At 40.3% G+C, this 25,000-nt stretch overlaps 1 protein-coding gene across 1 annotated transcript in view; it reads left to right on the plus strand.

The window, feature by feature from the left end:
- The window catches only part of LOC127662263 (formin-1-like), a gene marked incomplete at its 5' end in the record, with an annotated part of 91,079 nt that overhangs the window by 41,212 nt on the left and 24,867 nt on the right, over positions 1–25,000 (plus strand). The window contains 4 exons of the mRNA XM_052153393.1: positions 589–735; positions 869–928; positions 1,013–1,133; positions 10,845–10,937. Coding sequence (XP_052009353.1) covers positions 589–735; positions 869–928; positions 1,013–1,133; positions 10,845–10,937 — 421 coding nt within the window. The remainder of the gene's footprint in view (positions 1–588; positions 736–868; positions 929–1,012; positions 1,134–10,844; positions 10,938–25,000) is intronic.

The following is a 25,000-nucleotide window of genomic DNA, read 5'->3' on the forward strand; positions in this document are numbered from 1 at the left end:
CTCTCTCATTCTCCCAACGATCCAGGAGCAATTTGGTGATGATCCATGCATTTTCCAGCATGATGGAGCACCATGTCACAAGGCAAGAGTGATAATGAAGTGGCTTGGAGATCAGTACAGGGACATTTTGGATCCGTGGCCAGGCAACGCACGGATCTTAATCCCATAGAGAACCTGTGGTCAATCCTCAAAAGCCGAGTGGACAAGCAGAAGCCTACAAACTGTGATCGACTCCGAGCAAGAATGGATAAGGCAAGAATGGATCTCCATCAGTCAGGATTTGGTCCAGAAGCTGATATCCAGCATGCCAGAGTGAATTGCAGAGGTGATGCAGAAAAGGGGCAACACTGTAAATATCGACTCTTAACATATATTGAACGTTTTTGCCAATAAAAGCTTTTAAAACTCATGAAATGCGCATCATTGTTTTCCAGTATACCATAGAAACGTGACAAAACAATCTACAAATACTGAAGCAGCAAACTGTGCAAAACACAACATGTATGTCACTGCCAACACTTTTGGCCACGGCTGTATGCATATATGTTTTCACCAATTGTCCGTGTTTGTGACTGTGTACGTCTGTAGGCTTTTCTGGAGAATGACAGTGTGAAGGATGTTATTGGTCTCGTTTTGGCTTTTGGAAACTACATGAACGGTGGAAACAGAACCAGGGGACAGGCGGACGGATTTGGACTCGAGATTCTTCCAAAGCTAAAAGACGTCAAGAGCAGGGTACAACATATCTCCTCCCATAATCCATAAACCTGTAAACTGTACATCTAATGGGACATTCAACCAACGGATCAGTCGACTTTGTGCTAAACGGCCGTCTTAATTCTCAACTGTCTTCCTCTTTTCCCACCAGGACAATCGGATAAGTCTAGTGGATTATGTGGTGTCCTACTACCTGAGGAACATGGATGAGGTGAGCTCCACAGGTGAACAGTCCCTCTCTCTCAATGGCAGGTCTGGTCGATGTGATTGTGGAGTAACCGTGTTGTGTTTTCAGAACGCAGGAACCGATAAGAGCGTTTTCCCGTTGCCTGAACCTCAGGATCTGTTCCACGCCGCACAGGTGAAGTTTGAAGATCTCGCAAAAGACCTTCGCAAGTTAAAGAAGGAGCTGACAGGTACGACCCATTCCTTAAACCGTACAGAGAATTCTGTAAATCACTGGGAGTCTTTGACATGATTTGGTTGATGTTGTTTTTAATAAGGTATTTTAATGTATGCATGACTGAGCCATTACAGAATCATTTGGATAATGTAGCATGAGGCCATAATGCTCATAGATATTAAAACAAACAAGCAGCTCGTTTTCATGAAACGTCTTACCCACATCGTCTACTCAGTTCTGCTCCGGGCCGTTGGAGAGGTCGAGGGTCATGCCCCCTCCACCCCCTGGTGTCTGCAATTATTTAAATTAGCCAATAACATGGCATATGAAAGCAATTAGCTATGCTCTTACTCATTCACCTCCATCCGAGAATCGTTGTTAAAAACCGCTATCCTCACTGACCCGCGGGACAATGTACAAAACGACTGCCGCCCCACTTCGAGCTGTCTGTCACTCATTTATTAGCCAAACAAATGGAAGACAATAAGTACAGAGTGAGGGCTTTAGCATTTGATCCATACCACAACAAACCAATTGAAACGTCTCGCCAGCGAGTCCTCGGGCTGTTGGCAGGAGATTGTGAGGAGAAAGTTCTGGAAGCGCACCTTCGACGACTTGCTTTCTGAGCTCACCGGCAGGGATGAATCGTATGCCGTGCGATCGTAAAGCAGTTCACAGAGAGCAAGTGTTCCTAATTATTCCTCAAGTCATTCCTGTTTAAAGTGAGCGTGGAGAGGAAGCTGAGGTAGTGAACTAGTCGATGAATCACACCAAACAGTTTCTGGTCCAAGATTTCCAAGAAATGCTGGATTCACTGCACATTAATAGAGACGTGAAGATCAGAATGATTGATTTCCCATTCCTCCTTTGCCTGGTATCACAGACACGGTTGTGAAATTGCATGAAGAAGAATGTTTGAAGTAGAGGTCGACCAATAGTGGATTTAGCCTGCACGATAAGTGTTGGATAGGACCGATAACCGATTAATCAGCCGTTCGTTTTTAATAATCGATTAATAGAATGTAAAAATATTTTCATATTCTTTCCATACTATTACGGGCACAGACGTAGAGGTAACAAGAGTCCAAAATGAATAAAATCCCAGTACTTACCAAAAAACGCAACTCCTGGAGTTCACTAGTTAGAATCCAGGGCGTGCTGAGTGACTCCAGTCAGGTCTCTTTAGCAACCAAATTGGCCCGGTTGCTAGGGAGGGTAGAGTCACATGGGGTAACCTCCTCGTGGTCACTATAATGTGGTTCTCGCTCTCGGTGGGGCGTGTGGTGACTTGTGCGTGGATGCCGCGGAGAATAGCGTGAAGCCTCCACACGCGCTACATCTCCACGGTAACTCGCTCAACAAGTCACGTGATAAGATGCGTGGATTGACGGTCTCAGACGCGGAGGCAACTGAGGTTCGTCCTCCACCACCTGGATTGAGGCGAGTCACTACACCACCACGAGGACTCAGAGCGCATTGGGAATTGGGCGTTCCAAATTGGGAGAACATTCGGTTAACCGCGAGCTTTCACGAACATTTAATCATTTTTTTTTGTCTGGAATCAGGACGTGGGAATGCTATAAATTGAGCTACGAGCCTACATCGCGCAATACATACATAAAGCGCTAAAACTCTCCTTGATAAAAAATAACCTGGAATCACGTTTAATGGTGTAACATGTCACACGACGTCCTCTTTGCAACCTGAATGAAACAACGCAGGTGTTTCGTGATACATTTATAAAAACGTTCTCTTTAACTTGGTGTCTACAAATGTGGCGATCTTGTGCGATCCAACAGTTTGTCAGAACTCGTCGAGTTGGGATTGGGTTGAAGAGCTCTGGTGCACGTATAGAATAACCGAATAGTGATTTTGGCATTCTAATAGTGTCGCGTCGAGCAGTTAACCGATTGTCGACTATCCGTGCACATCCCTAGTCTTTATAAAGTTCAACCCAGCTTGTGAACGACTCCTGCAGGTAGACACGTTACCACCAGGTAGCCTACACGAAAACACATCAAAAAAGTACCGTGGCATCTCCATGTTTATTGGGCATGTGCCATCACAATTATGTACCCTGTACATATAGACAATGTTATGTGTATACGGTAATCATATACCGCAGTACCTTCCAATTCGTTGATGTACTTTGAAGCACCATGTAAATACAGAATGGTGCATATATGGCTGTATAGTGTGAATGCTAATTGTATATCTAAGTGCCATGCTATTACCCTCAGATATCACATTGTTATTCCCCAAATGTGCTCACACGCGAGGAATGTGGCCTTGGATCAGAAGCTTCCAGTTCATACAGAAATCTGATTATTTTCAGATAACCGATAGTTTAAAAAGGAAACATCAGCACCAATTACTTTTGATTGCAGACTTTGGTATCTTGGCAAATCTGAGCAAGTTGAGACATCGCCCGTCGTGTGTTTATTTAGGGGCTTGTGTGTGCTGATTTTACACCCGTGGCGTGCGACATGGCCTGGCACAGGGGTCGTGACACAGGGTCAGTCTCAAGGGCCGTTTACACGTCTGAACTATGAGACTAGAGCGAGACAGAGATGCCCTGACTGGCCCTCTGCCCCCAACGGTGCCCTCTCAGAAATATGATCTCCACATGTGCTGCTTTGCTTTCTTTAGGAGGAAAAGAGTTTTCTACATACTCTGTCTTTCTCTAACTCTTTCTTTTGCTTTTAGATTGACCTGCCGTTTATAGATTGACATAAAAGTTTAATGTATGCAGCTTGAGGAACAGATGTAGGCTGTTAGTCAACTTTAGTTTCCGCCGGTAACATACAGTATGTGTAAATACTGATATATATAGACAACATCACACGGCTTCTTTCACACTTTTATTACTTCTTTAAAATCTGTCTTCCATTAGTAAAACAATCAAGCGCACGCCATTGGTTGAACCAGATGTTGACGTATTGCTACACTGAAACAAGCGGATGAACGTTTTAAACACTCTTCAGGAAGTCAAACTCTCAATGGATTACTGATAGTGACTCTGAATATTCGACTGAGATACCAGAACGTGTTTCAACATCCAAATAATGACACACTTCACCTTTCATTTCCATTTTATTCATCCTTTTATTAAAACACAGTTTCACAATGAATAAGTCACCCTATGCTTTTGGGCATCATACATTATGTCGCAGCTAACTAATAATACCAATTGACATTATCAATCTAACAATAATTGCAATTTAAATGTTTCTTGCAATACATTTTGTTCCATCAGGGTTCACGGTTCTGCTGCGTTCCATTCAAGTTGGATGTTGGATATTCCGACTTGATATCTCCGACCATAAATGCATCCCATTCCCCGATATTCGGAACTGCAGCGCTCCCGTTAGCTTTGCAGCGGTTTGACTCTCATTAGAGACGTCTCCTAGCAACCCAACTGATAAACAATGCTGCAGCGCTCCCATTAGCTTAGCAGCAGTTTGACTCTCATTAGCGACGTCTCCTAGCAACCCAACCGATAAACAATGCTGCAGCGCTCCCGTTAGCTTAGCAGCGGTTTGATTCTCATTAGAGACGTCTCCTAGCAACCCAACCAATAAACAACGCTGCAATGCTCCCGTTAGCTTAGTAGCGGTTTGACTCTCATTAGAGACGTCTCCTAGCAACCCAACCGATAAACAACGCAGCAATGCTCCCGTTAGCTTAGTAGCGGTTTGACTCTCATTAGAGACGTCTCCTAGCAACGCAACTGATAAACAATGCTGCAATGCTCCCGTTAGCTTAGCAGCGGTTTGACTCTCATTAGAGACGTCTCCTAGCAACGCAACTGATAAGCAATGCTGCAATGCTCCCGTTAGCTTAGCAGCGGTTTGACTCTCATTAGAGACGTCTCCTAGCAACGCAACCGATAAACAATGCTGCAGCGCTCCTGTTAGCTTAGCAGCAGTTTGACTCTCATTAGAAACGTCTCCTAGCAACGCAACTGATAAACAATGCTGCAGCGCTCCCGTTAGCTTAGCAGCAGTTTGACTCTCATTAGAGACGTCTCCTAGCAACGCAACTGATAAACAATGCTGCAGCGCTCCCGTTAGCTTAGCAGCGGTTTGACTCTCATTAGAGACGTCTACTAGCAACGCAACTGATAAACAATGCTGGAATGCTCCCGTTAGCTTAGCAGCGGGTTGACTGTCATTAGAGACGTCTCCTAGCAACGCAACTGATAAACAATGCTGCAATGCTCCCGTTAGCTTAGCAGCGGTTTGACTCTCATTAGAGACGTCTACTAGCAACGCAACTGATAAACAATGCTGGAATGCTCCCGTTAGCTTAGCAGCGGGTTGACTGTCATTAGAGACGTCTCCTAGCAACGCAACTGATAAACAATGCTGCAATGCTCCCGTTAGCTTAGCAGCGGTTTGACTCTCATTAGAGACGTCTCCTAGCAACCCAACCGATAAACAATGCTGCAGCGCTCCCGTTAGCTTAGTAGCAGTTTGACTCTCATTAGAGACGTCTCCTAGCAACCCAACTGATAAACAATGCTAGCGCTAGCATTTGTGCTTCAGGTGTACGATTATCAAAAGAGATTATAATGTTTTATACACCTGACATTTGTTAAACAAGCTTTAATATCATTTATATCGATATGTAATATTATATGCTGTTATGAGGATCTCGCGCTCTTCGCTCTTGAATTGCGTCACTTAAAGTGTGATTGCGTCACTCAAGGCCAGCTAGAAGACCGGGACATAACCTAAAGACCACACCCACCAAGAACAAATAGATAAATCTGATTGGCTGATGAATCTGTCTTTAGTCGCTCATTCATCTGCACTGTTGAGGGATTCTGTGGAAATTCTGAAGTCCTGACGGGGTGAAGCTCATTTCAGTCACCATTTCAATATTAATTGTGTGAAAATTATTTCGACCAATTTTTTCAGAGCATTCTCGAGATTATGAGACAAAACAAATACAAATCAAGGAGAATATGATTGGCCATTATTGAATGTCTCCAGATGAAACTGTCTCTTTGGAGCCGAGACAATGAGTACACAGAATTGAGAACGAATTAACTAAAACCACGTTTCTACACGCATACCCACTCGGACTCACTACGTCATGTTTTGGAAAATCTTTCAAGAGAAAAGACATTTGTCTGGCGGGCAGCCCGCGGTTATTTATATAGCATGCTGTGAATCATTTCAGAAGATAATCCACAATTATATACAACCTCAGTGTGCTGTCAGAGCTCAGTATAAATCCCACTATTACCCCTCTGACTGGCCAAGGCCGACGCGTTGAGATAAATCATTGCGTACAGCCCTACAGGGTCACTGGATAGGATGTTTTGCAGCGTTTGCTACCAGAGGTTAGTTAAAAAATGGTGGTCACAGAGCATCTAAACTCCTGAGGAGAACGTGGACATCAGGCCCATGAACAGTTTAATGTCCAAGTTCTGTTTTATTCTTCAGTCTCAGGTCATGTCTATCAATCAAGTGTGCCGCACAAGCCCTCAAAACTGAAGCCAAAACGTCTCGATCGCCCCCCGGTGGCTGGTCCTAGTATAGGTCATAAACCCCGCCTCCCCATGTTATTCAACGGGACGTGAGACCAACTAAACAATTAAATTACACTTCACATATCTTTTTTCCAAAGATAGTTTCTGTCATTTACTGTCGTTTCTATCACGTTGATGTCATTTCAAGTGTTTGTTTTCAAAATAAGTTTGTTTTTAGTTATTTGATGCTATAAAAACACTGCTGTGACATCATGATTGACAGCTGTGATTGACAGGTTCTCACTGAAGTAGTCACTGAAGCACCAACAGACTTTTTTTCGGGATCTTCGGAGGACTGAGGAGATTGGAGCTTTAAATTTAATATCTACATTTCTATAATTAATTATTTCACACCGTCAAAAGTGCAGGGGCGTGTGCTTGCGATTGAGAGTGAGGGCGGGGCCTTGATTTCGCGGCTTTACTTCCTTCTCACTACTGCGCAGGTCTGGTCCCGAAATCGCAACTGCGCAGACTCAAGTCCCAAGATGTCAGCGCCATATCGGGACACTGGCGGCTTCAGTTCTCACCAATGGAAAAGAGCGAAGGGGCGTCGGCCATCTTTTTTTACAGTCTATGTTATCAACCCGTCGACTCTTGACGCAGCCATTGAACCATTGAGACTTGATTTTATTTCCAACGGACTGGATAATGAAGCATTTCAACTATAGTAGGAGTCAACCGTCCACTGTCGGCACGACGCGCTGCAACGAATGCATCCGGTGTGGACAGCGTCGTTTAAATCATGTGACCGCACGACCACAACCACAAAGAAAAACATCAATAATCCCCAAGGAATAATTGGTACTTTTAAGGCTTCTGAGTTTGTCCAAAATACATCAATGCAAGGGAATGTTGGAGTGGGTTTAAGAGGATAGCCTGTGCTGACCTGCTTGTGTTCACACGATTATATTAGCGTTTTACATTTAGATATAATTAAACTTACCAGTGCTTACCAATGTCATCCTATATTTAGTTATAGTTCATTTAAATCTTACAATTGTTATTACTTTGGAAAATGGTTAGACTTGTTGTTCTTGCACTACATCACACATTTATTAATAATAACCAGGTGAAAAACTGTTCAAATATAATCGTGTACATCTTCAGAGGAGGTATGAATATCCAGTTGCCAGGTAAATGCTCTTTTAATCTTCGAGTTTGTTTTAACGCGGTTGTTTGGCAGCACAACAAAGACTCCATTGAGCACAAACGACTCAACAATGAGATTTCTCGAATCCAGACGGGTCAAACTCAATCCAGCATCTGCTCCACGAGTTCATAAAACAACCTTGTTGAGGGAGTGCTGGTGTGGATCAGACCCCCGTCTCTTCTATAATGATTTAGGCCAAGGAGGTCTGCAATATCTGGACAGAGCGTCCCGTTAACTTTCACATTCATCTCAGAAGGCAGCTGTTGGGCTGGAGCGGGCAGCCGCAAAATTATACAACCTGCCAATCACTATTGAGGGAAAGGACACCATGGCAACACTGGGTATTATTGTTACTTTGGCTATTATTGGGAATTACTTGGAATCTACTTGGAGGTTTATCTCATCACTTTACAAGCGCTTTAGAGATTGAACATTTTGAATGATGTATTCCTTCTAGAGTCACATGGGGTAACCTCCTCGTGGTCACTATAATGTGGTTCTCGCTCTCGGTGGGGCGTGTGGTGAGTGAATCCAGTCAGGTCTCCTTAGCAACCAAATTGGCCCGGTTGCTAGGGAGGGTAAAGTCACATGGGGTAACCTCCTGCGTGGTCAGCTATAATGTGGTTCTCAGCTCTCGGTGGGGCTTTTGGTGAGTGACTCCAGTCAGGTCTCCTTAGCAACAAAATTGGCCCGGTTGCTAGGGAGGGTAGAGTCACATGGTGTAACCTCCTCGTGGTCAGCTATAATGTGGTTCTCGGCTCTCGGTGGGGCGTGTGGTGAGTGAATCCAGTCAGGTCTCCTTAGCAACCAAATTGGCCCGGTTGCTAGGGAGGGTAAAGTCACATGGGGTAACCTCCTCGTGGTCAGCTATAATGTGGTTCTCGCTCTCGGTGTGGCTTGTGGTGAGTGACTCCAGTCAGGTCTCCTTAGCAACAAAATTGGCCCGGTTGCTAGGGAGGGTAGAGTCACATGGTGTAACCTCCTGCGTGGTCAGCTATAATGTGGTTCTCGCTCTCGGTGGGGCGTGTGGTGAGTGACTCCAGTCAGGTCTCCTTAGCAACCAAATTGGCCCGGTTGCTAGGGAGGGTAGAGTCACATGGGGTAACCTCCTCGCTGTCACTATAATGTGGTTCTCGCTCTCGGTGGGGCGTGTGGCGAGTGACTCCAGTCAGGTCTCCTTAGCAACAAAATTGGCCCGGTTGCTAGGGAGGGTAGAGTCACATGGTGTAACCTCCTCGTGGTCGCTATAATGTGCTTCTCGCTCTCGGTGGGGCGTGTGGTGAGTGAATCCAGTCAGGTCTCCTTAGCAACCAAATTGGCCCGGTTGCTAGGGAGGGTAAAGTCACATGGGGTAACCTCCTCGTGGTCGCTATAATGTGGTTCTCGCTCTCGGTGGGGCTTGTGGTGAGTGACTCCAGTCAGGTCTCCTTAGCAACAAAATTGGCCCGGTTGCTAGGGAGGGTAGAGTCACATGGTGTAACCTCCTCGTGGTCGCTATAATGTGGTTCTCGCTCTCGGTGGGGCGTGTGGCGAGTGACTCCAGTCAGGTCTCCTTAGCAACAAAATTGGCCCGGTTGCTAGGGAGGGTAGAGTCACATGGTGTAACCTCCTCGTGGTCGCTATAATGTGGTTTCTCGCTCTCAGTGGGGCGTGTGGCGAGTGACTCCAGTCAAGTCTCCTTAGCAACCAAATTGGCCCGGTTGCTAGGGAGGGTAGAGTCACATGGGGTAACCTCCTCGTGGTCGCTATAATGTGGTTCTTGCTCTCGGTGGGGCGTGTGGTGAGTTGTGCGTGGATGTCGCGGAGAATAGCATGAAGCCTCCACACGCGCCACGTCTCCATGGTAACGCACTCAACAAGTCACGTGATAAGATGCGCGGATTGACGGTCTCAGACGTGGAGGCAACTGAGATTCGTCCTCTGCCACCTGGATTGAGGCGAGTCACTACGCCACCACGAGGACTCAGAGCGCATTGGGTATTGGGCGTTCCAAATTGGGAGAAAATCCCCAAAAAATGGTAGGATGGTAGAGGGTCAAGAGTTACATCCAAAACATGCTCGCAACTGAGATGGCTGAACATCAAATCATGAATGGAGATGAAAAGAAAAGAGTTTTGGGGCACTTTACTGTATATCAGTCATGAGACAAAAGAGTGAAGACGAACAGTTGGCAAATCTGCAATGAGGTGAAAACAGCACTCGGCTGATTAGCTTGCGTTGTCACGGCCCGGCCCACCTCCTCATCAAACTCCTCCCTCCTTTGCCTCAGGCTGCGGAACCCCGGGGGTGGGGTCGCTGCCCTTCCAGCCCCGCCCCTTTAGAGCTGGGGAGGGGGACAAGGGGAGCGAAAAACAAGGAAGGAGGAAAGAGAGAAAAAAAACCTTGCTCGCTGGTTCCCAGACACGCCGTCGCCCGGTCCTCGATCACTCCTCCAAACTCTGGCGGACGACAGCCGCTCCTCCCCAGGCGGACGGGAGCAAGTCCTCAGACCTCTGGCGGATGGAACGCCCCTCGCGGCCAGCAGCGACTCCTCCGTCACCCGGCGGACGGCCTCCTCCTTTCCCATTTTTAACCTTGTTACATATAGAAAAGAGAGTTTTTTTTCTACTGACGTGCATCCGTACTGTCCTACCAATCATAACTCTTTACGCTTTCACCTCATTTGACCGTCTATATTAGACAGATATCCACATAAGACATGTCAGAACAATGAGTTAAATACTGAAATCGTTCTATTAGCGTTATTCTCTCCGTGGCTGCGTCCGAAAGCTATGGCAGCTGTCTTCATCCCTCACATGACTTTGCACGCAACGATTTTCATACAAACGCACCTTGTTCCAGGACGCTGGTTTCGGGTGGCCTTCGTTAACTCGTGTCCAATTACCAGAAACGAACTGAAGTGAGCATTAGACATATCCAAGCAAGTGTTTAGAGACTGCAATGAGTATTTCATGATGAGTTTTGAATGTGGGCGTCTCGAAACGCCTCCCGTGTCTGACATCAGATGTTTAATGCCCCCCTCTTTCTCTCCGTAGCTTGTGAGAAGGAGGTTCTGCAGGTGTGCGAGAACTCCTGTGAGGAACATCTCCAACCCTTCAAAGACAAGATGGACACCTTCATCAGCACAGGTGAGACATTTAATTTAGCACAAGTTTTATGCCGGATGCTCTTCCTGATGCATCTCACATACATTCGTGGCAATTTAGAGTCTCCAATTCACTTAACCTGTGTGATTCTGGACATGTGAAACCCACGCAAACATGGGATGAACATGCAAACTCCACACAGAAAGGCCCTAGTTGAGCCGGACTCCAACCCAGGACCTTATTTGTTGTTAAAATGGTTCATTTATTTACATAATTGCAATTAATATTAAAGATATGCTGTTGCATTAACGTAACCGTAACACCTGATTTCTATAGGCATTTTTAACAGGCCTTGTGTTTCTTTTATCAGACTCTTAAAGGAGAGCTATTATGCCCTTATTACAGTATGTAATATGAGTCTCAGGTGTCCCCAGAATGTGTGTGAAGTTTCAGCTCATAATCCCCCACAGATCATTTATTATATCATGTTATAAACGCCTCTTTTTGGGTGGAATCAACAACACGCTGATATCGTGTGTGTCTCTTTAAATGCAAATTAGTTGCTGCTCCCCGCCCCCTTTCTAGAAGAGGGCTGTGCCTTTACAGCTCGTGCTTCAGTTGCTATAGCAACAACACATCAGAACCGATATGACTGACAGCGTAAATACTGGAGTTCAGACGGGACTGGGAAGAGAAATCGTCCCGGGATTTTACACAGCAACTGCCCAAAAGATGAGCGGGGGGTGTTTGGGGATAGGGGGTGTTCGCTGTCCTTTTCTGCATATCGCGGCACCATTTTATGGTCTGTTCTGCGTAACGCAGCGGCTCATTTTAGCTTATCACGGACCATTTCGCGGATGACACACCGGCCCGCTCGGTTCTCCCGATCGCCAGTCCACCCCTGATCGGCCCCAAAGTGCGTCGGCCCACTGGGACAATGTCCGGTATGCCAGATCACCAGTCCAGCTTGTCCTCTGCATCTTCAGTGTCTCTGATGCGTGAGTACATGAAGACTCTTATGAACACTGTAATAGCAACAACAGACACTTATGAGACATTATTCTCTCACTGTATCTGCTCCAGGACTGTGTGTACATCACTCAGGGGAGGAGCTATGATAATAAGGCGGAGTCAGTCACCAGTCGTGGGCGTGGCCTGATCTAACGTGACGTCACATTAGAGCAGAAAGGAAAAGCGTTCATTCTGACACACTGTTTTTGATTAATAGAAATATTAGAAAGACTTTTATCATTTTAGGGAGGTTGTGTACACACACTGCAGGCTCACATTATGTACAAACACCATGAAGAAGTGTATCGACCGAATCACTGATATAAAGAACCGTGTGCTTTTAAACACGGAACCGAGCGGCCGTTAAACTGACACTGTCCCGTGTGTGCTCATGATCTCTTTATAAACACATGTTAAGCAGCAAAGTTCATGTGAACATTCGTCTTGTCACAACTCTAATACACAACTCTAATACACAACTCTAATACGCAACACTAATACGCAACTCTAATACGCAACACTAATACACAACACTAATACCCAACACTAATACACAACACTAATACACAACTCTAATACGCAACACTAATACGCAACACTAATACGCAACACTAATACACAACACTAATACGCAACTCTAATACACAACTCTAATACGCAACTCTAATACGCAACTCTAATACGCAACTCTAATACACAACTCTAATACGCAACACTAATACGCAACACTAATACGCAACACTAATACGCAACTCTAATACGCAACTCTAATACACAACTCTAATACGCAACTCTAATACACAACTAATAAACAACTCTAATACACAACTCTAATACGCAACACTAATACGCAACACTAATACGCAACTCTAATACGCAACTCTAATACACAACTCTAATACGCAACTCTAATACACAACTCTAATACACAACTCTAATACGCAACTCTAATACGCAACACTAATACGCAACACTAATACGCAACTCTAATACGCAACTCTAATACACAACTCTAATACGCAACACTAATACACAACACTAATACGCAACACTAATACGCAACACTAATACGCAACTCTAATACGCAACTCTAATACACAACTCTAATACGCAACACTAATACGCAACACTAATACGCAACACTAATACGCAACTCTAATACGCAACTCTAATACACAACACTAATACCCAACACTAATACACAACACTAATACACAACTCTAATACGCAACACTAATACGCAACACTAATACGCAACACTAATACACAACACTAATACGCAACTCTAATACACAACTCTAATACGCAACTCTAATACGCAACTCTAATACGCAACTCTAATACACAACTCTAATACGCAACACTAATACGCAACACTAATACGCAACACTAATACGCAACTCTAATACGCAACTCTAATACGCAACTCTAATACGCAACTCTAATACGCAACTCTAATACGCAACACTAATACGCAACACTAATACGCAACACTAATACGCAACTCTAATACGCAACTCTAATACGCAACACTAATACGCAACACTAATACGCAACACTAATACACAACACTAATACGCAACTCTAATACACAACTCTAATACGCAACACTAATACGCAACTCTAATACGCAACTCTAATACACAACTCTAATACGCAACACTAATACGCAGCACTAATACGCAACACTAATACGCAACTCTAATACGCAGCACTAATACGCAACACTAATACGCAACTCTAATACGCAACACTAATACACAACTCTAATACACGACACTAATACGCAACACTAATACGCAACACTAATACGCAACTCTAATACGCAGCACTAATACGCAACACTAATACGCAACTCTAATACGCAGCACTAATACGCAACTCTAATACGCAACACTAATACGCAACTCTAATACGCAACTCTAATACGCAACACTAATACGCAACTCTAATACGCAACTCTAATACGCAACACTAATACGCAACTCTAATACGCAACTCTAATACGCAACTCTAATACACAACTCTAATACGCAACACTAATACGCAACACTAATACGCAACACTAATACGCAACACTAATACGCAACTCTAATACGCAGCACTAATACGCAACACTAATACGCAACTCTAATACGCAAAACTAATACGCAACACTAATACGCAACTCTATTACACAACTCTAATACGCAACACTAATACGCAACTCTAATACACAACTCTAATACGCAACACTAATACGCAACTCTATTACACAACTCTAATACGCAACACTAATACACAACTCTAATACGCAACTCTAATACGCAACTCTAATACGCAACTCTAATACGCAACACTACTACGCAACACTAATACGCAACTCTAATACGCAACTCTAATACGCAACTCTAATACGCAACTCTAATACGCAACACTAATACGCAACACTAATACGCAACACTAATACGCAACACTAATACGCAACTCTAATACGCAGCACTAATACGCAACTCTAATACGCGACACTAATACGCGACTCTAATACGCGACACTAATACGCGACACTAATACGCGACTCTAATACGCGACACTAATACGCGACACTAATACGCAACACTAATACGCAACTCTAATACGCAGCACTAATACGCAACACTAATACGCAACACTAATACGCAACACTAATACGCAACACTAATACGCAACTCTAATACGCAGCACTAATACGCAACACTAATACGCAACTCTAATACGCAACACTAATACGCAACACTAATACGCAACTCTATTACACAACTCTAATACGCAACACTAATACGCAACTCTAATACACAACTCTAATACGCAACACTAATACGCAACTCTATTACACAACTCTAATACGCAACACTAATACACAACTCTATTACACAACTCTAATACGCAACACTAATACGCAACTCTAATACGCAACACTAATACGCAACTCTAATACGCAACACTAATACACAACACTAATACACAACACTAATACGCAACACTAATACACAACACTAATACGCAACTCTAATACGCAACACTAATACACAACACTAATACGCAACTCTAATACGCAACACTAATACACAACACTAATACACAACACTAATACGCAACACTAATACGCAGCACTAATACGCAAATCTAATACGCAACACTAATACGCAACACTAATACGCAACACTAATACGCAACTCTAATACGCAACACTAATACACAACTCTATTACACAACACTAATACACAACACTAATACGCAACACTAATACGCAACACTAATACGCAACACTAATACACAACTCTATTACACAACACTAATACACAACACTAATACACAACACTAATACGCAACACTAATACACAACACTAATACACAACACTAATACGCAACTCTAATACGCAACACTAATACACAACTCTAATACGCAACACTAATACGCAACACTAATACGCAACACTAATACACAACACTAATACACAACACTAATACGCAACTCTAATACGCAACACTAATACACAACTCTATTACACAACACTAATACGCAACACTAATACGCAACACTAATACACAACACTAATACACAACACTAATACACAACACTAATACGCAACACTAATACACAACACTAATACACAACACTAATACACAACACTAATACACAACACTAATACGCAACACTAATACACAACACTAATACACAACACTAATACGCAACACTAATACACAACTCTATTACACAACACTAATACACAACACTAATACGCAACACTAATACACAACACTAATACACAACACTAATACGCAACTCTAATACGCAACACTAATACACAACTCTATTACGCAACACTAATACGCAACACTAATACACAACACTAATACGCAACACTAATACGCAACACTAATACGCAACACTAATACACAACACTAATACACAACACTAATACACAACACTAATACACAACACTAATACGCAACACTAATACACAACACTAATACACAACACTAATACGCAACACTAATACGCAACACTAATACGCAACACTAATACACAACACTAATACACAACACTAATACGCAACACTAATACGCAACACTAATACACAACACTAATACACAACACTAATACACAACACTAATACACAACTCTATTACGCAACACTAATACGCAACACTAATACACAACACTAATACACAACACTAATACGCAACACTAATACGCAACACTAATACACAACACTAATACACAACACTAATACACAACACTAATACGCAACACTAATACACAACACTAATACGCAACACTAATACGCAACACTAATACACAACTCTATTACACAACACTAATACACAACACTAATACGCAACACTAATACACAACACTAATACGCAACACTAATACGCAACTCTAATACGCAACACTAATACACAACTCTATTACGCAACACTAATACGCAACTCTAATACGCAACTCTAATACGCAACTCTAATACGCAACACTAATACGCAACACTAATACGCAACACTAATACGCAACACTAATACGCAACACTAATACGCAACTCTAATCACGCAACTCTAATACGCCAACACTAATACGCCAACACTAATACGCCAACTCTAATACGCTAACTCTAATACGCTAACTCTAATACGCCAACACTAATACGCAACACTAATACGCAACTCTAATACGCAACTCTAATACGCAACTCTAATACGCAACACTAATACGCAACACTAATACGCAACACTAATACGCAACTCTAATACGCAACACTAATACGCAACACTAATACGCAGCACTAATACGCAACTCTAATACGCAACACTAATACGCAACACTAATACGCAACACTAATGCGCAACACTAATGCGCAACTCTAATGCGCAACACTAATGCGCAACACTAATACGCAACACTAATACGCAACACTAATACGCAGCACTAATACGCAACACTAATACGCAACACTAATACGCAGCACTAATACGCAACACTAATACGCAACTCTAATACGCAACACTAATGCGCAACACTAATGCGCAACACTAATGCGCAACTCTAATGCGCAACACTAATGCGCAACACTAATACGCAACACTAATACGCAACACTAATACGCAACACTAATACGCAACTCTATTACGCAACTCTAATACGCAACTCTAATACGCAACTCTAATACGCAACTCTAATACGCAACTCTAATACGCAACAGTAATACGCAACACTAATACGCAACACTAATACGCAACTCTAATACGCAACTCTAATACGCAACAGTAATACGCAACACTAATACGCAACTCTAATACGCAACTCTAATACGCAACTCTAATACGCAACACTAATACGCAACACTAATACGCAACTCTAATACGCAACTCTAATACGCAACTCTAATACACAACACTAATACGCAACACTAATACGCAACTCTAATACGCAACTCTAATAAACAACTCTAATACTCAACACTAATACGCAACACTAATACGCAACTCTAATACGCAACACTAATACGCAACTCTAATACGCAACACTAATACGCAACACTAATACGCGACTCTAATACACGACACTAATACACGACACTAATACGCGACTCTAATACGCGACTCTAATACGCGACACTAATACACAACTCTAATACACAACACTAATACACAACACTAATACACAACACTAATACACAACTCTAATACACAACACTAATACACAACTCTAATACACAACACTAATACACAACACTAATACGCAACTCTAATACGCAACTCTAATACACAACACTAATACTCAACACTAATACGCAACTCTAATACACAACACTAATACACAACACTAATACCCAACACTAATACACAACACTAATACCCAACACTAATACGCAACTCTAATACGCAACACTAATACACAACACTAATACGCAACTCTAATACACAACACTAATACCCAACACTAATACGCAACTCTAATACGCAACACTAATACGCAACACTAATACGCAACTCTAATACCCAACTCTATTACACAACTCTAATACACAACTCTAATACACAACACTAATACACAACACTAATACCCAACACTAATACACAACTCTAATACGCAACACTAATACGCAACACTAATACGCAACACTAATACACAACACTAATACACAACACTAATACACAACTCTAATACACAACACTAATACACAACACTAATACCCAACACTAATACACAACTCTAATACCCAACTCTATTACACAACTCTAATACACAACTCTAATACACAACACTAATACACAACACTAATACACAACACTAATACCCAACTCTATTACACAACTCTAATACACAACTCTAATACGCAACTCTAATACACAACTGTAATACACAACACTAATACACAACACTAATACCCAACTCTATTACACAACTCTAATACGCAACTCTAATACGCAACTCTAATACGCAACACTAATACGCAACACTAATACACAACTCTAATACACAACTCTAATACGCAACTCTAATACGCAACACTAATACACAACTCTAATACACAACTCTAATACGCAACACTAATACCCAACACTAATACACAACACTAATACCCAACACTAATACACAACACTAATACACAACTCTAATACACAACACTAATACCCAACACTAATACACAACACTAATACCCAACTCTATTACACAACTCTAATAAACAACTCTAATACCCAACTCTATTACACAACTAATAAACAACTCTAATACACAACTCTAATACCCAACTCTATTACACAACTAATAAACAACTCTAATACACAACTCTAATACACAACACTAATACACAACACTAATACACAACTCTAATACACAACACTAATACACGACACTAATACACGACTCTAATACACAACTCTAATACGCAACACTAATACACAACTCTAATACACAACACTAATACCCAACACTAATACACAACACTAATACCCAACTCTATTACACAACTCTAATAAACAACTCTAATACCCAACTCTATTACACAACTAATAAACAACTCTAATACACAACTCTAATACCCAACTCTATTACACAACTAATAAACAACTCTAATACACAACTCTAATACACAACACTAATACACAACTCTAATAAACAACTCTAATACACAACTCTAATACACAACTCTAATACACAACACTAATACACAACACTAATACACAACACTAATACACAACTCTAATACACAACACTAATACACAACTCTAATACACAACACTAATACACAACACTAATACGCAACTCTAATACGCAACACTAATACGCAACTCTAATACACAACACTAATACTCAACACTAATACGCAACTCTAATACACAACACTAATACACAACACTAATACCCAACACTAATACACAACACTAATACACAACTCTAATACGCAACACTAATACGCAACACTAATACGCAACTCTAATACCCAACTCTATTACACAACTCTAATACGCAACTCTAATACCCAACACTAATACCCAACACTAATACACAACACTAATACCCAACACTAATACACAACACTAATACCCAACACTAATACCCAACACTAATACCCAACACTAATACACAACACTAATACCCAACACTAATACACAACACTAATACGCAACTCTAATACGCAACACTAATACGCAACACTAATACCCAACACTAATACACAACACTAATACACAACACTAATACCCAACACTAATACACAACACTAATACCCAACACTAATACACAACACTAATACCCAACACTAATACCCAACACTAATACCCAACACTAATACACAACACTAATACCCAACACTAATACGCAACACTAATACCCAACTCTAATACGCAACACTAATACACAACACTAATACGCAACTCTAATACACAACACTAATACCCAACACTAATACACAACTCTAATACGCAACACTAATACGCAACACTAATACGCAACTCTAATACCCAACTCTATTACACAACTCTAATACACAACTCTAATACACAACACTAATACACAACACTAATACCCAACACTAATACACAACTCTAATACGCAACACTAATACGCTAACACTAATCGCATAGCTCTAATACCCAACTCTATTACACAACTCTAATACACAACTCTAATACACAACACTAATACACAACACTAATACACAACACTAATACCCAACTCTATTACACAACTCTAATACACAACTCTAATACGCAACTCTATTACACAACTGTAATACACAACACTAATACACAACACTAATACGCAACTCTAATACACAACTCTAATCATGAGCTCTAATACGCAGCTCTAATGCATAACACTAATACGCTAACACTAATACACAACTCTAATACACAACTCTAATACGCAACTCTAATACGCAACACTAATACACAACACTAATACCCAACACTAATACACAACACTAATACGCAACACTAATACACAACTCTATTACGCAACTCTAATACACAACACTAATACACAACTCTATTACACAACTCTAATAAACAACTCTAATACCCAACTCTATTACACAACTAATAAACAACTCTAATACACAACTCTAATACGCAACTCTAATACGCAACACTAATACACAACACTAATACCCAACTCTATTACACAACTCTAATAAACAACTCTAATACCCAACTCTATTACACAACTAATAAACAACTCTAATACACAACTCTAATACGCAACTCTAATACACAACACTAATACACAACACTAATACCCAACTCTATTACACAACTCTAATAAACAACTCTAATACACAACTCTAATACGCAACTCTAATACACAACTCTAATACGCAACACTAATACACAACACTAATACCCAACTCTATTACACAACTAATAAACAACTCTAATACACAACTCTAATACGCAACTCTAATACACAACTCTAATACACAACACTAATACACAACACTAATACACAACACTAATACCCAACTCTGTTACACAACTCTAATAAACAACTCTAATACACAACTCTAATACGCAACTCTAATACACAACTCTAATACACAACACTAATACACAACACTAATACCCAACTCTAATACACAACACTAACACACAACTCTATTACACAACTCTAATACATAGCTCTAATACACAACACTAATACCCAACTCTATTACACAACTCTAATACGCTAACTCTAATACACAACTCTAATACACAACTCTATTACACAACTCTAATACATAGCTCTAATACACAACACTAATACCCAACTCTATTACACAACTCTAATACACAACACTAATACCCAACTCTAATCACTAACACTAATCACTAGCTCTAATACACAACTCTAATCATGCTAGCTCTAATACACAACTCTATTACACAACTAATAAACAACTCTAATACACAACTCTAATCATGCAGCTCTAATACACAACTCTAATACACAACACTAATACACAACACTAATACACAACACTAATACCCAACTCTGTTACACAACTCTAATAAACAACTCTAATACACAACTCTAATGCATAGCTCTAATACACAACTCTAATACACAACACTAATACACAACACTAATACACAACACTAATACCCAACTCTGTTACACAACTCTAATAAACAACTCTAATACACAACTCTAATACGCAACTCTAATACACAACTCTAATACACAACTCTAATACACAACTCTAATACACAACACTAATACACAACACTAATACACAACACTAATACCCAACTCTGTTACACAACTCTAATAAACAACTCTAATACACAACTCTAATACGCAACTCTAATACACAACTCTAATACACAACTCTATTACACAACTAATAAACAACTCTAATACACAACTCTAATACACAACTCTAATACACAACTCTAATACACAACTCTAATACACAACTCTATTACACAACTAATAAACAACTCTAATACACAACTCTAATACGCAACTCTAATACACAACTCTAATACACAACACTAATACACAACACTAATACACAACACTAATACCCAACTCTGTTACACAACTCTAATAAACAACTCTAATACACAACTCTAATACGCAACTCTAATACACAACTCTAATACACAACACTAATACACAACACTAATACCCAACTCTAATACACAACACTAACACACAACTCTATTACACAACTCTAATACGCAACTCTAATACACAACACTAATACCCAACTCTATTACACAACTCTAATACGCAACTCTAATACACAACTCTAATACACAACTCTATTACACAACTCTAATACGCAACTCTAATACACAACACTAATACCCAACTCTATTACACAACTCTAATACACAACACTAATACCCAACTCTAATACGCAACACTAATACGCAACTCTAATCACGTAGCTCTAATCACTAAGCTCTAATCACTAGCTCTAATACGTCAACACTAATGCATAACTCTAATACACAACTCTAATACACAACTCTATTACACAACTCTATTACACAACTCTAATACGCAACACTAATACACAACTCTAATACACAACTCTAATACGCAACTCTATTACACAACTCTAATACACAACTCTACATAGCTCTATCACAGCACTAATGCATAGCTCTAATACACAACACTAATGCTAGCTCTATTACACAACTCTAATACACAGCTCTATCGCTAACACTAATACACAACACTAATACACAACTCTAATAAACAACTCTAATACACAACTCTAATACACAACTCTAATACACAACACTAATACACAACTCTAATAAACAACTCTAATACACAACTCTAATACACAACTCTAATACACAACACTAATACACAACTCTAATAAACAACTCTAATACACAACTCTAATACACAACTCTAATACACAACACTAATACACAACTCTAATAAACAACTCTAATACACAACTCTAATACACAACTCTAATACACAACACTAATACACAACTCTAATAAACAACTCTAATACACAACTCTAATACACAACTCTAATACACAACTCTAATAAACAACTCTAATACACAACTCTAATACACAACTCTAATACACAACACTAATACCCAACACTAATACACAACTCTAATACACAACTCTAATACACAACTCTAATACACAACACTAATACACAACTCTAATACGCAACTCTAATACACAACACTAATACACAACTCTAATACACAACACTAATACCCAACACTAATACACAACTCTAATACACAACTCTAATACACAACTCTAATACACAACACTAATACACAACTCTAATAAACAACTCTAATACACAACTCTAATACACAACTCTAATACACAACACTAATACACAACTCTAATAAACAACTCTAATACACAACTCTAATAAACAACTCTAATACACAACTCTAATACACAACTCTAATACACAACTCTAATACACAACTCTAATACACAACTCTAATACACAACTCTAATAAACAACTCTAATACACAACTCTAATACACAACTCTAATACACAACACTAATACACAACTCTATATAACCTACACACTCTAATACACAACTCTAATACACAACTCTAATACACAACTCTAATACACAACTCTAATACACAACACTAATACCCAACACTAATACACAACTCTAATACACAACTCTAATACACAACTCTAATACACAACACTAATACACAACTCTAATAAACAACTCTAATACACAACACTAATACACAACTCTAATACACAACACTAATACACAACTCTAATAAACAACTCTAATACACAACTCTAATACACAACTCTAATACACAACACTAATACACAACTCTAATAAACAACTCTAATACACAACTCTAATACACAACTCTAATACACAACACTAATACACAACTCTAATAAACAACTCTAATACACAACTCTAATACACAACTCTAATACACAACTCTAATAAACAACTCTAATACACAACTCTAATACACAACTCTAATACACAACACTAATACCCAACACTAATACACAACTCTAATACACAACTCTAATACACAACTCTAATACACAACACTAATACACAACTCTAATACGCAACTCTAATACACAACACTAATACACAACTCTAATACACAACACTAATACCCAACACTAATACACAACTCTAATACACAACTCTAATAAACAACTCTAATACACAACTCTAATACACAACTCTAATACACAACACTAATACACAACTCTAATAAACAACTCTAATACACAACTCTAATACACAACTCTAATACACAACTCTAATAAACAACTCTAATACACAACTCTAATACACAACTCTAATACACAACACTAATACCCAACACTAATACACAACTCTAATACACAACTCTAATACACAACTCTAATACACAACTCTAATACACAACTCTAATACACAACACTAATACCCAACTCTAATACGCAACTCTAATACACAACACTAATACACAACACTAATACACAACACTAATACACAACACTAATACACAGTCTGTCTGTCTGTGTGTCTGTCTGTCTGTCATCTGTCTGTCTGTCTGTGTATCATCTGTCTGTGTGTCTGTCTGTGTGTATCGTCTGTCTGTCTGTCTGTGTATCATCTGTCTGTGTGTCTGTCTGTGTGTATCGTCTGTCTGTCTGTCTGTGTATCATCTGTCTGTGTGTCTGTCTGTGTGTATCATCTGTCTGTCTGTCTGTCTGTGTATCATCTGTCTGTCTGTCTGTCTGTCTGTCTATCTGTGTATCATCTGTCAGTCTGTCTGTGTATCATCTGTCTGTCTGTCTGTCTGTGTATCGTCTGTCTGTCTGTCTGTCTGTCTGTCTGTCTATCTGTGTATCATCTGTCTGTCTGTCTGTGTATCATCTGTCTGTCTGTCTGTCTGTGTATCATCTGTCTGTCTGTCTGTCTGTGTATCGTCTGTCTGTCTGTCTATCTGTGTATCATCTGTCTGTCTGTCTGTCTTTGTATCATCTGTCTGTGTCTGTCTGTCTGTGTATCGTCTGTCTGTCTGTGTATCATCTGTCTGTCTGTCTGTCTGTGTATCATCTGTCTGTCTGTTTGTCTATCTGTGTATCAT

This window comes from Xyrauchen texanus, chromosome 22 (genome assembly GCF_025860055.1).
Source record: "Xyrauchen texanus isolate HMW12.3.18 chromosome 22, RBS_HiC_50CHRs, whole genome shotgun sequence".
Lineage (NCBI taxonomy): Eukaryota > Metazoa > Chordata > Actinopteri > Cypriniformes > Catostomidae > Xyrauchen > Xyrauchen texanus.